This window comes from Bombina bombina, chromosome 3 (genome assembly GCF_027579735.1).
Source record: "Bombina bombina isolate aBomBom1 chromosome 3, aBomBom1.pri, whole genome shotgun sequence".
Lineage (NCBI taxonomy): Eukaryota > Metazoa > Chordata > Amphibia > Anura > Bombinatoridae > Bombina > Bombina bombina.
In genome coordinates, this window is record NC_069501.1 from 1,256,301,095 (window position 1) to 1,256,315,063 (window position 13,969).

At 38.7% G+C, this 13,969-nt stretch overlaps 1 protein-coding gene across 1 annotated transcript in view; it reads left to right on the top strand.

Annotated features, from left to right (window-relative positions):
• The window catches only part of NUMA1 (nuclear mitotic apparatus protein 1), a gene marked incomplete in the record, with an annotated part of 309,504 nt that overhangs the window by 107,458 nt on the left and 188,077 nt on the right, over positions 1-13,969 (top strand). The window contains 3 exon segments of the mRNA XM_053708792.1: positions 8,201-8,318; positions 8,604-8,744; positions 8,890-9,012. Coding sequence (XP_053564767.1) covers positions 8,201-8,318; positions 8,604-8,744; positions 8,890-9,012 — 382 coding nt within the window.

The window sequence follows — 13,969 nt, forward strand, 5'->3', positions numbered from 1 at the left end:
CTTGTTTTTGACCAAGTTAAACTTGAGGCCAAAGCCAGTAGGAGGTCTATGTTTGGGACGTCTTTCCTGATTTTTTTCATCAGTATCAGCAGTTATTAGATAATTCTATTTAAAGGACCACTCAATGCAGTAGAGTTGCACAATTATCAAGTGTATAATGTGGTGGTTATGATTTTTTTGTATAAAGCACAATTATTCCAATTCCTAATTTTTGATGCTTTTGCTCCTTTCTTATCACCCCACTTCTTGGCTATTCATTAAACTGAATTGTGGGTGTGGTGGGCGGTGTATTTATAGGCATTTTGAGGTTTGGAAACTTTGCCCCTCCTGGTAGGAATGTATATCCCATACGTCACTAGCTCATGGACTCTTGCCAATATGAAAGAAATTAATTTATCAGGTAAGTTCTTACATAAATTTGTTTTTCCACCCGTAACCAGGTCCAAACAAGGTCTTACCCTTGTAATGAAGCGTCAAAACCATGGAATTAGAGGTAACATCAGCTAGCCACGAGTTTAGCCACAACACCCTGTGGCTAAGACAGAGAAACCAGATATCTTGACTCCCAGACAAAAAACTTGCATTAAAGTAACAGACATAAAGGGATTGGCTAGTTTGAGAGCCTCAATACTGTCTTGGATCTCCTCCAAAGGAGTCTTCCAAATTGATTCATACAAGGCGTCTGAAAACCTTGGTGAACATACATCTTTAAAGGGACTTTGAACCCAATTTTTTTCTTTTGTGATTCAGATTGAGCATGCAATTTTAAGCAACTTTCTAATTTACTCCTATTAATTTTTCTTTGTTCTCTTGCTATCTTTATTTGAAAAAGAAGGCATCTAAGCTTTTTGGTTTAGAACCCTGGACAGCACTTGTTTATTGGTGGGTGAATTTATCCACCAATCGGCAAGAACAACCCAGGTTGTTCACCAAAAATGGGCATCTAAACTTACGTTCTTACTTTTTAATTAAAGATACCAAGAGAATTAAGAAAATTTGATAATAGGAGTAAATTAGAAAGTTGCTTAAAATTACATGCTCTATCTGAATCACAAAAGAGAAAATTTGGGTTCAGTGTCCCTTTTAAAACACAAGCCTACAGCTTTTTTGTCCTTAAAAGAGCAGTTCTCCTCTATAGGTATCGTAGTTCACTTAGCCAAAGTAGAAAAGCTTCTACATAGGCACAGTGGCACCATGAATCTTTAATGGAGTCAGCGACAAAAAGCATCTTTTTAAAGACTGGAAACGGGGAGAAAAGCACCCCTGGCTTCTCCTCTTCCTGTGAAATAATCTCTGTTGCACGGCCCAGAACAGGAAACACTCCACAGAGGAAGGAACATCATAGAATTAAATTTACTAGATTTCTTAGTCGCCCAAAGTAGCCAATACCTCCTTTAAACAGTACACAAAGGTGTTCAAGCTTAAGTCTGAAGTGAACCTCTTTCGTATAATATAAAGGAATTATACTGTCTAAATCTGAGATTTCACCCTCAGAGGCTACCACCATATTTTCCTAATCAGTCTTATGATGGGCAATCTGTGTAGAAGAAGATGGGACAGAAACCTTACTATCTGAATCTCTAATTTTCCTATTGCGTTTTCCCTTTAAAGGGACAGTAAACCTCAAAAATAATGTTATATAATTCTGCACATAGTGCACATAGGAAAAGCAGATAATTCTGCAGATACCGCAGAAGATACCTGTGGCAAAATCTGCTGGCAAATAAACTCCTCCAGGAGACTGAGAGGAAATGCAGGGAACTGTAAGTGTAGCCAATATGGCTTGGGATGTTGAAGAGAAAGCTGTGGCAATGCCCAACAGCATCATTCTGAGAGACATGAGGCACAAAAATAAAAACATCTTTATTAAATCTTATTATAAACAACAGGGACAGAATTGCCTAATAAAAACAATTTTGGCCCCAGTACACGTTAGACATTAACACAGAGGAACAGACCCCTGTTACCATATCATGATAAAAATGCTTATAAACAGTTTGACATATTGGGACATAAACTGGGATCAAACCTATGGAGATAATTGTAAAGATAGAGACTTGCTCACTGAGTGAAATCATACCTTTTAAATAATAAAGATGATGATGCACTAAAGATGATCATTTTGTAGAAATAAGCAAAACTGTATTTCAGGCAAAGTAGTGTTCCAGGATGAAGAAGAAATAACTACACCCATAGACAATAAAAGAGTCACAACACCGCACTATTCTCAGACAGCTAAGGAAGTGGGTTCACAATATCGTCTTTGAAACGGCCGAAAATGGCACCGCTCTGATCTCAGCCGGAGAAGGAGGCGGAGACACAGGATCAGAAAAGAAATGAAGTGCACAGCTAACAGCACGCTCCATTTTGACCACAGTTTAAAAAAAAATAAAAAAAATTATTTTTGTAACAAGCTCTGTTTCTTTCATGTAATTGGCAAGAGTCCATGAGCTAGTGACGTATGGGATATATAATCCTACCAGGATCGGCAAAGTTTCCCAAACCTCAAAATGCCTATAAATACACCCCTCACCACACCCACAATTCAGTTTTACAAACTTTGCCTCCTATGGAGGTGGTAAAGTAAGTTTGTGCTAAGATTTCTACGTTGACATGCACTTCTCAGCATTTTGAAGCCTGATTCCTCTCAGAGTACAGTGAATGTCAGAGGGATGTGAAGGGAGTATCACCTATTGAATGCAATGGTTTTCCTCACGGGAGATCTATTTCATAGGTTCTCTGTTATCGGTCGTAGAGATTCATCTCCTACCTCCCTTTTCAGATCGACGATAATACTCTCATATTCCATTACCTCTACTGATAACTGTTTCAGTACTGGTTTGACTATCTGCTATATGCGGATGAGTGTCTTTTGGTAAGTATGTTTTCATTACTTCAGACACTCTCAGCTATGGTTTGGCACTTTATGTATTAATGTTGAGTTCTAAATATATGTATTGTACTTATATTTGTCATGAGTCAGGTTTATGTATATTTCTTTTTGCAGACTGTCAGTTTCATATTTGGGGAAAAAACATATTTAGGAAAATTATTTTTCTTACCTGGGGTATAGTCTGTTTTTTTTTTTTTTTTTCAAAATTGACATTTAATTTTCACGGGCAAAATTAGGCTTGCGAGGTTGCAAAATGCCGATGTTTATGGCATCATTTTTGGCGAGATAATTTTTTGGCGGGAGGGTACGTCTGGCGACTCAAATTCGTCATTTCCGGCGTCTTAGTTGATGCCGAGTTTCAGTAAAGGCTAAGGCTTTTCTGAAGTGTGTTTCAGACCTAGAACTTTCAGGGGTAATCATACCAGTTCCGTTTCAGGAACAGGGTCTGGGGTTTTATTCAAATCTATTCATTGTCCCAAAGAAAGAAAAAATTCATTCAGGCCAGTTCTGGATCTGAAATTTTGGAAGAGTGACAACTTTCAAAATGGTAACTATAAGGACTTATTCTGCCTTTTGTTGAGCAAGGTCATTATATGTCCACGCCAGACTTACAGGATGCATATCTTCATATTCTGATTCATCCAGACCACTATCAGTTCCTGAGATTCTCTTTTCTAGACAAGCATTACCAATTTGTCGCTCTTCCATTTGGCCTAGCGACCGCTCCAAGAATCTTTTCAAATGTTCTCGGTGCCCTACTCTCTGTAATCAGAGAACGGGGTATTGTGGTGTTTCCTTATTTGGACTATATCTTGGTACTAACTCAGTCTTTGCATTCTGCAGAATCTCACACGAATCAACTAGTGTTGTTTCTTCAAAGACATGGCTGGAGGATCAATTTACCAAAAAGTTCCTTAATTCCTCAGACAATGGTCACCTTTTTAGATTTCCAGATAGATTCAGTGTCCATGAATCTGTCTCTAACAGACAAGAGACGATTACAATTGGTTTCAGCTTGTCGGAACCTTCAGTCTCAATCATTCCCTTCAGTAGCTATGTGCATGGAAGTTTTTGGTCTCATGACTGCAGAATCAGACGCGATCCCTTTTGCTCGTTTTCATATGAGACCTCTCCAGCTTTGTATGCTGAATCAATGGTGCAGGGATTGTACAAAAATATCACAATAATTATCCTTACATCCCGATGTTAGACTCTCTCTGACTTGGTGGTTAGATCGCCATCGTATAGTTCAAGGGACCTCTCTTGTTCGCCCAACCTGGACTGTGATCTCAACAGATGCAAATCTTTCAGGTTGGGGGAGCTGTCTGGTGATCTCTGACAGCACAAGGGGTTTGGAAATTTCAAGAGGCAAGGTTACCAATCAATATTTTAGAACTCTCTGCTATTTTCAGGGCTCTTCAGGTTTGGCCTCTGTTGAAGAGCGAACCGTTCGTTTGTTTTCAGACAGACGATATCACAACTGTGGCATATGTCAATCATCAGGGTGGGACTCAGTCCCCAAGCTATGAAAGAAGTATCTCGGATACTTGCTTGGGCGGAATCCAGCTCCTCTCTAATTTCTGTGGTTCATATCCCAGGTGTAGACAATTGGGAAGCGGATTATCTCAGCCGTCAGACTTTACATCCGGGGGAGTGCTCGATCCATACAGATGTGTTTTCTCAGATTGTTCAGAAGTGGGGTCTTCCAGAAATAGATCTGATGGCTTCCCATCTAAACAAGAAACTTCCCAGGTACCTGTCCAGGGATCCTCAGGCGGAGGCGGTGGATGCATTTGCAGTTCCTTGGTGTTACCAACCTGCTTATGTTTTCCCGCCTCTAGTTCTTCTTCCAAAAGTGATCTCCAAGATCATCATGGAACAATTGTTTGACGCTGGTAGCTCCAGCATGGCCTCACAGGTTTTGGTATGAGGATCTTGTTCGGATATCCAGTTGCCAACCTTAGCCACTTCCATCTCGAGGTCCGTTTTTCCATCAGGATCACAAATCATTAAATTTGAAGGTATGGAAATTGAACACCTAGTGCTTAGTCATAGAGGTTTCTCTGACTCAGTGATTAAAGTGAAGGTAAAGTTTTCCTGTTTTTTAAGCTTTATTACATTACGCATATGCTATATAGTATGATCGCTATTTTTTTTTTTTTTTAAAGTATTGCAATATATATGATGGTATTATAAACTATTCTTATTTACTCACGCTTCAATTATTAGCTCCTCCCTCTATGAATTTCCTTGTTTTTCACCCTATTACATACAGAGCGGTCCCACCCGCTCTATACGTGCTTCAAAAGCGCGTTCTCGCTTGCCGGAGAATTTGCGCATGCGCAAACGCTTCTCCATATATTATATTTGCGCCTGCGTGAGTAACATTGTATTGCGACCTTATGCTTGCTTTAATCTGCGCAGGCATGAAACGGGAGCGAGCCCGGCTTGAAATGGAGAGGAAGTAACCCAAATGCATGCGCAGAACGACAAGAACCCCAAACGCATGCACAGAAGGACAAAACTGTTGTGACGTCAAATGACGGCCGCCTAACGGCCAGAGTTACCATTGGATGATGCACAAACGTGACTGGAGAGTTAAAAAAAAAAAAAAAAAAAAAACGGGTTGTTTGGGAAACGGAACGATATAGAAAGAAATAAGGTGAGAACTGTGTTAATATTTGAAATTATAAAAAATCATGAATTAAAGTACCATTATTTTTATTAATATTAACATTGACTATAATCGAATCCTGCTAAGTTTACCTTCACTTTAATACTATGTTGCAGGCTCGTAAATCGGTTTCTAGGAAGATTTATTATCGAGTTAGGAAGAATTATTTCATGGTGTTCTCATAAATTCTCATAAATTCTCCTGGCATTCTTTTAGAATTCCTAGAATTTTACATTTTCTTACGGATGGTTTGTATAAAGGTTTGTCTGCAAGTTCCTTGAAGGGACAAATCTCTGCTCTTTCTGTTTTGTTTCACAGAAAGATTGCTAAGCTTCCTGATATTCACTGTTTTGTACAGGCTTTGGTCCGTATAAAGCCTGTCATTAAATCAATCTCTCCTCCTTGGAGTCTTAATTTGGTTTTGAAGGCTTTACAGGCTCCTCCGTTTGAGCCTATGCATTCTTGGAGAAATTGTTGTTCCTCCTTTGTGTCCTAATCCTAAGAATTCTCTGGAGAGACCTTTACATTCTTTGGATGTGGTAAGAGCTTTGAAATATTATGTTGAAGATACTAAAGATTTCAGGAAGACTTCTAGTCCATTTGTTTTCTTTTCTGGTTCTAGGAATGGTCAAAAGGCTTCTGCCATTTCCTTGACATCTTGGTTAAAGCTTTTGATTCATCAGGCTTATTTGGAGTCGGGTCAGGCCCCGCCTCAGAATTACAGCTCGTTCTACTAGATCAGTCTCTACTTCGTGGGCTTTTAAGAATGAAGCTTCAGTTGATCAGATTTGCAAAGCAGCAACTTGGTCTTCTTTGCATACATTTACTAAATTCTACCGTTTTGATGTATTTGCTTCTTCGGAAGCAGTTTTTGGTAGAAAAGTTCTTCAGGCAGCTGTTTCAGTTTGATTCCTCTGCTTATGTTTGTTTTTTCTTTTCATTTATGAGAATAAACTTATATTTTGGGTTGTGGATTAATTTTTTCAGCGGAAAATGGCTGTTTTTATTTTTATCCCTCCCTCTAGTGACTCTTCTGTGGAGTTCCACATCTTGTGTATTACTATCCCATACGTCAGTAGCTCATGGACTCTTGCCAATTACATGAAAGAAAACATAATTTATGTAAGAACTTAACTGATAAATTCATTTTTCATATTGGCAAGAGTCCATGAGACACACCCTTTTTATGGTGGTTATGATTTTTTGTATAAAGCACAATTATTTCTAAATTTCTTTTTTTGATGCCTTTTACTCCTTTCTTTATCACCCCACTACTTGGCTATTCGTTAAACTGAATTGTGGGTGTGGTGAGGGGTGTATTTATAGGCATCTTGAGGTTTGGGAAACTTTGCCCCTCCTGGTAGGATTGTATATTCCATACGTCAGTAGCTCATGGACGCTTGCCAATATGAAAGAAATTAATCTATCAGGTAAGTTTTTTACATAAATTATGTTTTCATATATATCCCACCTTCAAACGCTGAGAGAAGAGGAACAGGGAGAGGATCCCAGCATATAGCTGATTTCCCCTTAGAACACTTACGGGAGACCTTGTAATTTGAGCTTGCTGCAGAACTAATGTCTAATTCATGCCAATATATGCGATTGATTCCCGGGCTAAGAGGAGGTGACTCCCTTATGCCGTGGGCAAAACAACAAAGTAAAAACTCACCCAGTGAGTTCCGGACATACCACTCCCCAAACTAGGCATATACCACTGAACTACAGTGGGAATTAGCTCAGAGGGATAAACTACTGTTCTAGGCACTCATAAGAGGTAAATGAAAGTGCTAGAAAATTAAACGGCCTCTAGGGATGACTCTACAATATAAGGAATCACCCCCACAAGTCTCACACATATAAGTGCCTGCTACTGCCAATTAAATCCTTTCCAAAGGCTTATTATGTCCCAATAGACACTGCATTAAAACTCCTTAGTGCAAGTCTCCCAACCTAGAAGACTAAAGCACTTACCTGCAGTCTAGCCGTACAGAAGGAGGAGCGCTTACAAGGTGTGAGAGGACACATACTCCTCACAGAGACCTGTAGCAAAAAAGAAAGAACAGAGTAAACATACTCTGGCTTTCTATACTAGGGCAGCAATATGTTTGGAAAACGCAGCAAGACCCATCTTACAAGTTCCTAACTGCTTTAAAGCCACCACTACTATACTGCAAAGATTGATGTGGACTACAGCTATACCCAAAATCTTGCTTGTAGCGAAAGAAATCAAATTTTCTTCAGACACCAAAACTTCACCTCCTCCATTGACAGAGGCAAAGGGAATGACTGGGGATTATGGTTAGGGGAGTGACACTTAACAGCTTTGCTGTGGTACTCTTTGCCGCCTCCTGCTGGCCAGGAGTGATATTCCCACTAGTAATTGAATGACGTTGTGGACGCTTCATATCTTAGGAAATAAATACATTTTATATTTTTTCTTTAAATATTTTGTGGGTCTTTTTTTTTTTTATCGCAATATCTCAACATATTTTCCTCATTTTTTTCATTATGTTAGGGTAAATTCCTTTTGTAGTTTCTCATTGTTTGTGCAAATTCATTGTCCCCTGCCCTAGCAACTACCCCATGGTTTGTCTGCTTCCCACTCTTTCCTATCTTGTCTGTTCCTGTAGTTTGATGAATCGACTTCAGGATACCCTCAAGCAGTGTCATGATCTGAAGACTGATAAAAACCAACTAGAGCGTAAAAATGATCAGCTCTCTGAGGAGAACGGTGACCTGTCCTACAAGGTAAGGGATTTGTACCTTGTCATTTTGTTCTGTGTTGCTTTGTGTCATTCCTTGCTCAGAGATTTTAGGCACCTAACAGGTAACCCATGTGTACAGCGCTTATACTTGCTGATAAATCCATGTTCAACTTGACTCATTATCACCTACCTGTTATCCATCTGTTCAATTAGACATTTTGTGGAAACTTTAATGTTGAGCTTAATTCCCCCCCTATTCTTGTGCTTTTCGAGATATTATTATAGAATCAGTATTTGCAGTTTTTAATGTTTTTCTCCTTGTTACCAGGTGCGGGATCTGCTTAGTCGTCTGTCACAGCTGCAAAGTGCCCTGAATGAAGTCTCTGAGGAGCACGATCTCTTACTGGCCAACTGGCAACAAAAGCAAAGTCATCTGGAAAATGAGCTGAACAATGCGATCACTGAAAAGGTAAATGAAAAGCCCTTCCTTATGTTGCCCTATGTGCTCCTGTGCTAAGTTCTTTATGGTCCATATACCTGGAAACTCTTAACTGTGAAATGTTTTAAATGCTTTAGCCTTTTAACCTAAAAAGCTTCAATTTTGTTCTCTGCAGAAATCCCTGGAAGAACATCGCTCTATTTTAGAAAGTAAGATCTCAATATTGGAAGAGCAGTTGAAGAAGATGGGGGAGGTCAATGTGCCGGAGCAAGGCGAACGCATGGGTGATGTGCTTAAGGTATTATCTATTACATGAGTCTGCAGGTGTAACAGACCCCTGTTAACCAAGACCCTAGCAATAAAAAAGTCTAATATAAATATAATTTAAATATAGTGTTTGATACTTTAAAAAAAAACTGCTGTATAATGCTCTTGGCACTGATCAGTTTATCATTACATTTGCGTTGTTTTCTTGGTATTCTTTGATAAAAGTTAAACCTAGGGAGGCTCAAATGCTCATTTCACAACTTGATGGCTGCGTCTTATCTGTGCATTTTGACAGTTTTTCACTTTTAGACGCGTTAGTTCACGTCTGCCATAGAGATAACATTGTGCTCACTCCCGTGGAGTTGAGTCGGCACTGATTGGCTAAAATGCAAGTCTGTCAAAAGAACTGAGATAATGAGGCAGTCTGCAGAGGCTTAGATTCAAGGTAATCACAGAGGTAAAAAGTCTATTAATATAACCGTGTTGGTTATGCAAAATGGGTAATAAAGGGATTGTCTCTTTAAACAATAACAATTCTGGAGTAGACTTTCACTTTTTTGCTTAAAAAAAATACTGCAACATTAATAAAAATGCTCTAGAAGGATATAGCTGCATCTTGAAACTAGTGTTTACCTAAAAATGTTGAGTTTTCTTTATTATCTTATATACTTATGTGTCCTTTGCTTAAAAACAAAAGTGGGCAAAATGAGTCTGTAGCTAAGTGGGCACATCCGTTAGAGAAAGCTACTGAACTATTTCCTTTTAACCTGTTGGATGATAAAATGTAAAGTAGATAGCCCGCACAAACTCCTTAAAATCTTCTAACCTTTATTTGACACATGTTTAAAAAGCTACAAACCTCTTCAGGCAGAGAACCTGTCTGACATGTTTTGGCCAGTGGCCTTAATCATAGACACAGTTTAAGTAAAAAAAAAAACAACTTAAAAATATATACCTGGAGCTGTCGCTCTATTGGGTAACCACCAATCAATCCTCTTGTGCATTAGTAACAGTGTATATGGAGTTTTACTGGGTGACATTTGCCTAGATGTGCTAATTTCCTATGCATACACACACACACACGTATGTATATATATATATATACAGGTGGCCCTCGGTTTACAACGGTTCAATTTGCATCGTTTCAGAATAACAACCTTTTTTTTCAGTCATGTGACTGCTATTGAGAAGCAGTGCATTGATTAAAATAGCCAGTAGGTGGAGCTGTCCGCTTGTGTTGCAGCAAGGATATGCAAGCCAAGCAAGCTGAAAGTAATCAGTTTAATCAGACATGAGCTATCAAGCAGCTTGCAAAGGAACAAGATCTTCCTGTCTATAAATCAGTCCAGATTGGAATGCATAGAAAGAACTGTTTGCAGAAAAATGCAAGTAAAGTCTGTGTTGTGTGATTATTTTATTAAGTTTATAATGCTGTTTAGCATTTAAAGTCTTCATTTCAAAGCTTTAAAAATGTGTTAGGTGTTACTTATGCCAATTTTGAGAGGGGCCTGGAACCTAACTCCCTCACTTCCCATTGACTTACATTATAAACTGGGTTTCAATTTACAACGGTTTCGATTTACAACCATTCCTTCTGGAACCTAACCCCAGCGTAAACTGATGGCTACCTGTGTATGTATATGTATATAATTTATTTTCTTTCATGTAATTGGCAAGAGTCCATGAGCTAGTGACATGGGATATACAATCCTACCAGGAGGGGCAAAGTTTCCCAAACCTCAAAATGCCTATAAATACACCCCTCACCACACCCACAATTCAGTTTTACAAACTTTGCCTCCTATGGAGGTCGTGAAGTAAGTTTGTGCTAAGATTTCTACGTTGATATGTGCTTCTCAGCATTGTTGAAGCCCGATTCCTCTCATACTACAGCGAATGTCAGAGGGACGTGAAGGGAGTATCACTTATTGAATACGATGATTTCCCTAACGGGGGTCTTTTTCATGGGTTCTCTGTTATCGGTCGTAGAGATTCATCTCCTACCTCCCTTTTCAGATCGACGATATACTCTCAGTTTACCATTACCTCTACTAATAACTGTTTTAGTACTGGTTTGGCTATCTGCTATATGTGGATGGGTGTCTTTTTGGTAAGTATGTTTTCATTACTTAAGACACTCTCAGCTATGGTTTGGCACTTTATGCAAATTATATAAAGTTCTAAATATATGTATTGTACTTATATTTGCCATGAGTCAGGTTCATGTATTTCCTTCTGCAGACTGTCAGTTTCATATTTGGGAATATAAACACTTTAAGAAATTTATTTCTTACTTGGGGTTTAGTCTTTTTTCAATTTGACTACTTTTTTTGCAATTGCTTGTGTTAGGCCCGCGGGTGCGTTAAATGTTAGACTTTATTGCGTCATTTTTTGCGCAAACTTTTTTTGGCGCGAACAAATACGTGTTTGACTCAACTTCGTCATTTCCGGCGTCATACGTGACGCCGAGACCTTTCACACGGCGGCGTCATTAGTGACGCAAGTGTGACATTTCTGGTCATTTTTTTTCATTATTTCAATACCCCATTGTTGTTTGCCTCCTGCTTTCTTTTCTATCAAGAGGCCTATGCTTTTGCATTTTTTCCCATTCCTGAAACTGTCATTTAAGGAAATAGATAATTTTGCTTTATATGTTTTTTTCTCTTACATTGAGCAAGATGTCCCAATCTGATCCTGCCTCTGAAGTTTCTGCTGGAACATTGCTGCCTGACATCGGTTCTACCAAAGCTGAGTGCATTTGTTGTAAAATTGTAGAAATTATTCCACCGAATGTCATTTGTAATAGTTGTCATGATAAACTTTTACATGCCGATAGTGTTTCTATCAGTAATAGTACATTGCCAGTTGCAGTTCCTTCAACTTCTAATGTGCATGATATACCTGTAAATTTTAAAGAATTTGTTTCTGATTCTATTATGAAGGCTTTGTCTGCATTTCCACCTTCTAATAATCGTAAAAGGTCTTTTAAAACTTCTCATTTAGCTGATGAAATTTCCAATGACCAACAACATAATTCATCCTCTTCTGATGAGGATCTATCTGAAACAGAAGATCCTTCCTCAGATATTGACACTGACAAATCTACTTATTTATTTAAAATAGAATATATGCGTTCTTTATTAAAAGAAGTGTTAATTACTTTGGATATTGAGGTAACCAGTCCTATTGACGTTCAGTCTAATAAACGTTTAAATGCTGTTTTTAAACCTCCTGTGGTTTCCCCAGGTGTTTTTCCCATTCCTGAGGCTATTTCTGATATGATTTCTAGGGAATGGAATAAGCCAGGTACTTCCTTTATTCTTTCTTCAAGGTTTAAGAGATTGTATCCTTATCAGCAAAATCTATAGAGTTTTGGGAAAAGATCCCCAAAGTTGATGGGGCTATTTCTACTCTTGCTAAACGTACCACTATTCCTATGGAAGATAGCACTTCCTTTAAGGATCCTTTAGATAGGAAGCTTGAATCTTATCTAAGGAATGCCTATTTATATTCAGGTCATCTTCTCAGACCTGCTATTTCTTTGGGTGATGTTGCGGCTGCATCAACTTTCTGGTTGGAAAATTTAGCGCAACATGAATTGGATTTTGACATATCTAGCATTGTTTGCTTACTGCAACATGCTAATCATTTTATTTGTGATGCCATTTTTGATATGATCAAAATTGATGTTAGATCCATGTCTTTAGCTGTATTGGCTAGAAGAGCTTTGTGGCTTAAATCTTGGAATGCTGATATGACATCTAAATCTAGATTACTATCTCTTTCTTTCCAAGGTAATAATTTATTTGGTTCTCAGTTGGATTCTATTATTTCAACTATCACTGGAGGAAAATGAGTTTTTTTTGCCTCAGGATAAAAAATCTAAGGGTAAATCTAAGGCTTCTAACCGTTTTCGTTCCTTTCTCAGAATAAGGAACAAAAACTCAATCCTCCTCCCAAGGAATCTGCTTCCAGTTGGAAGCCTTCCTCAAATTGGAATAAATCCAAGTCTTTTAGGAAACCAAAGTCTGCCCCTAAGTCTGCATGAAGGTGCGGCCCTCATTCCAACTCAGCTGGTAGGGGGCAGATTAAGGTTTTTCAAGGTTTTTTTTGATAAAATCTGTCCAAAATCATTGGATTCAGAGCATGTCTCTCAAGGGTATCGTATAGAATTCAGAGTAAGACCTCCTGTGAGAAGATTTTTTTCTCTTACGTATCCCTGTAAATCCAGTAAAAGCTCAGGCTTTTCTGAAGTGTGTTTCAGACCTGGAGTCTTCAGGGGTAATCGTGCCTGTTCCTCCTCAGGAACAAGGTTTGGGGTTTTATTCAAACCTAACCTATTCATTGTACCAAAGAGAGAAAATTTGTTCAGACTAGTTCTGGATCTGAAAATTTTGAATCGTTTTGTAAGAGTACCAACTTTCAAGATGGTGACTATAAGGACTATTCTGCTTTTTGTTCAGCGAGGACATTATATGTCCACAATAGACTTTCAGGATGCATACCTTCATATTCCGATTCATCCAGAACACTATCAGTTTCTGAGATTCTCTTTTCTAGACAAGCATTACCAATTTGTTGCTCTTTTGGCCTAGCAACAGCTCCAAGAATCTTTTCAAAGGTTCTGGGTGCCCTACTATCTGTAATCAGAGAACAGGGTATTGCGGTGTTTCCTTATTTGGACGATATCTTGGTACTAGCTCAGACTTTACATACTGCAGAATCTCACACGAATCAACTAGTGTTGTTTCTTCGGAAACATGGTTGGAGGATCAATTTACCAAAAGTTTCTTGATTCCTCAGACAAGGGTCACCTTTTTAGGCTTTCAGATTCAGTGTCCATGACTCTGTCTCTAACAGACAAGAGACGTTTAAAATTGGTCGCAGCATGCCGGCTCCTTCAGTCTCAGTCATTCTCTTCAGTGGCTATGTGCATGGAAGTTTTAGGTCTCATGACTGCTGCATCGGATGCAATCCCCTTTGCTCGT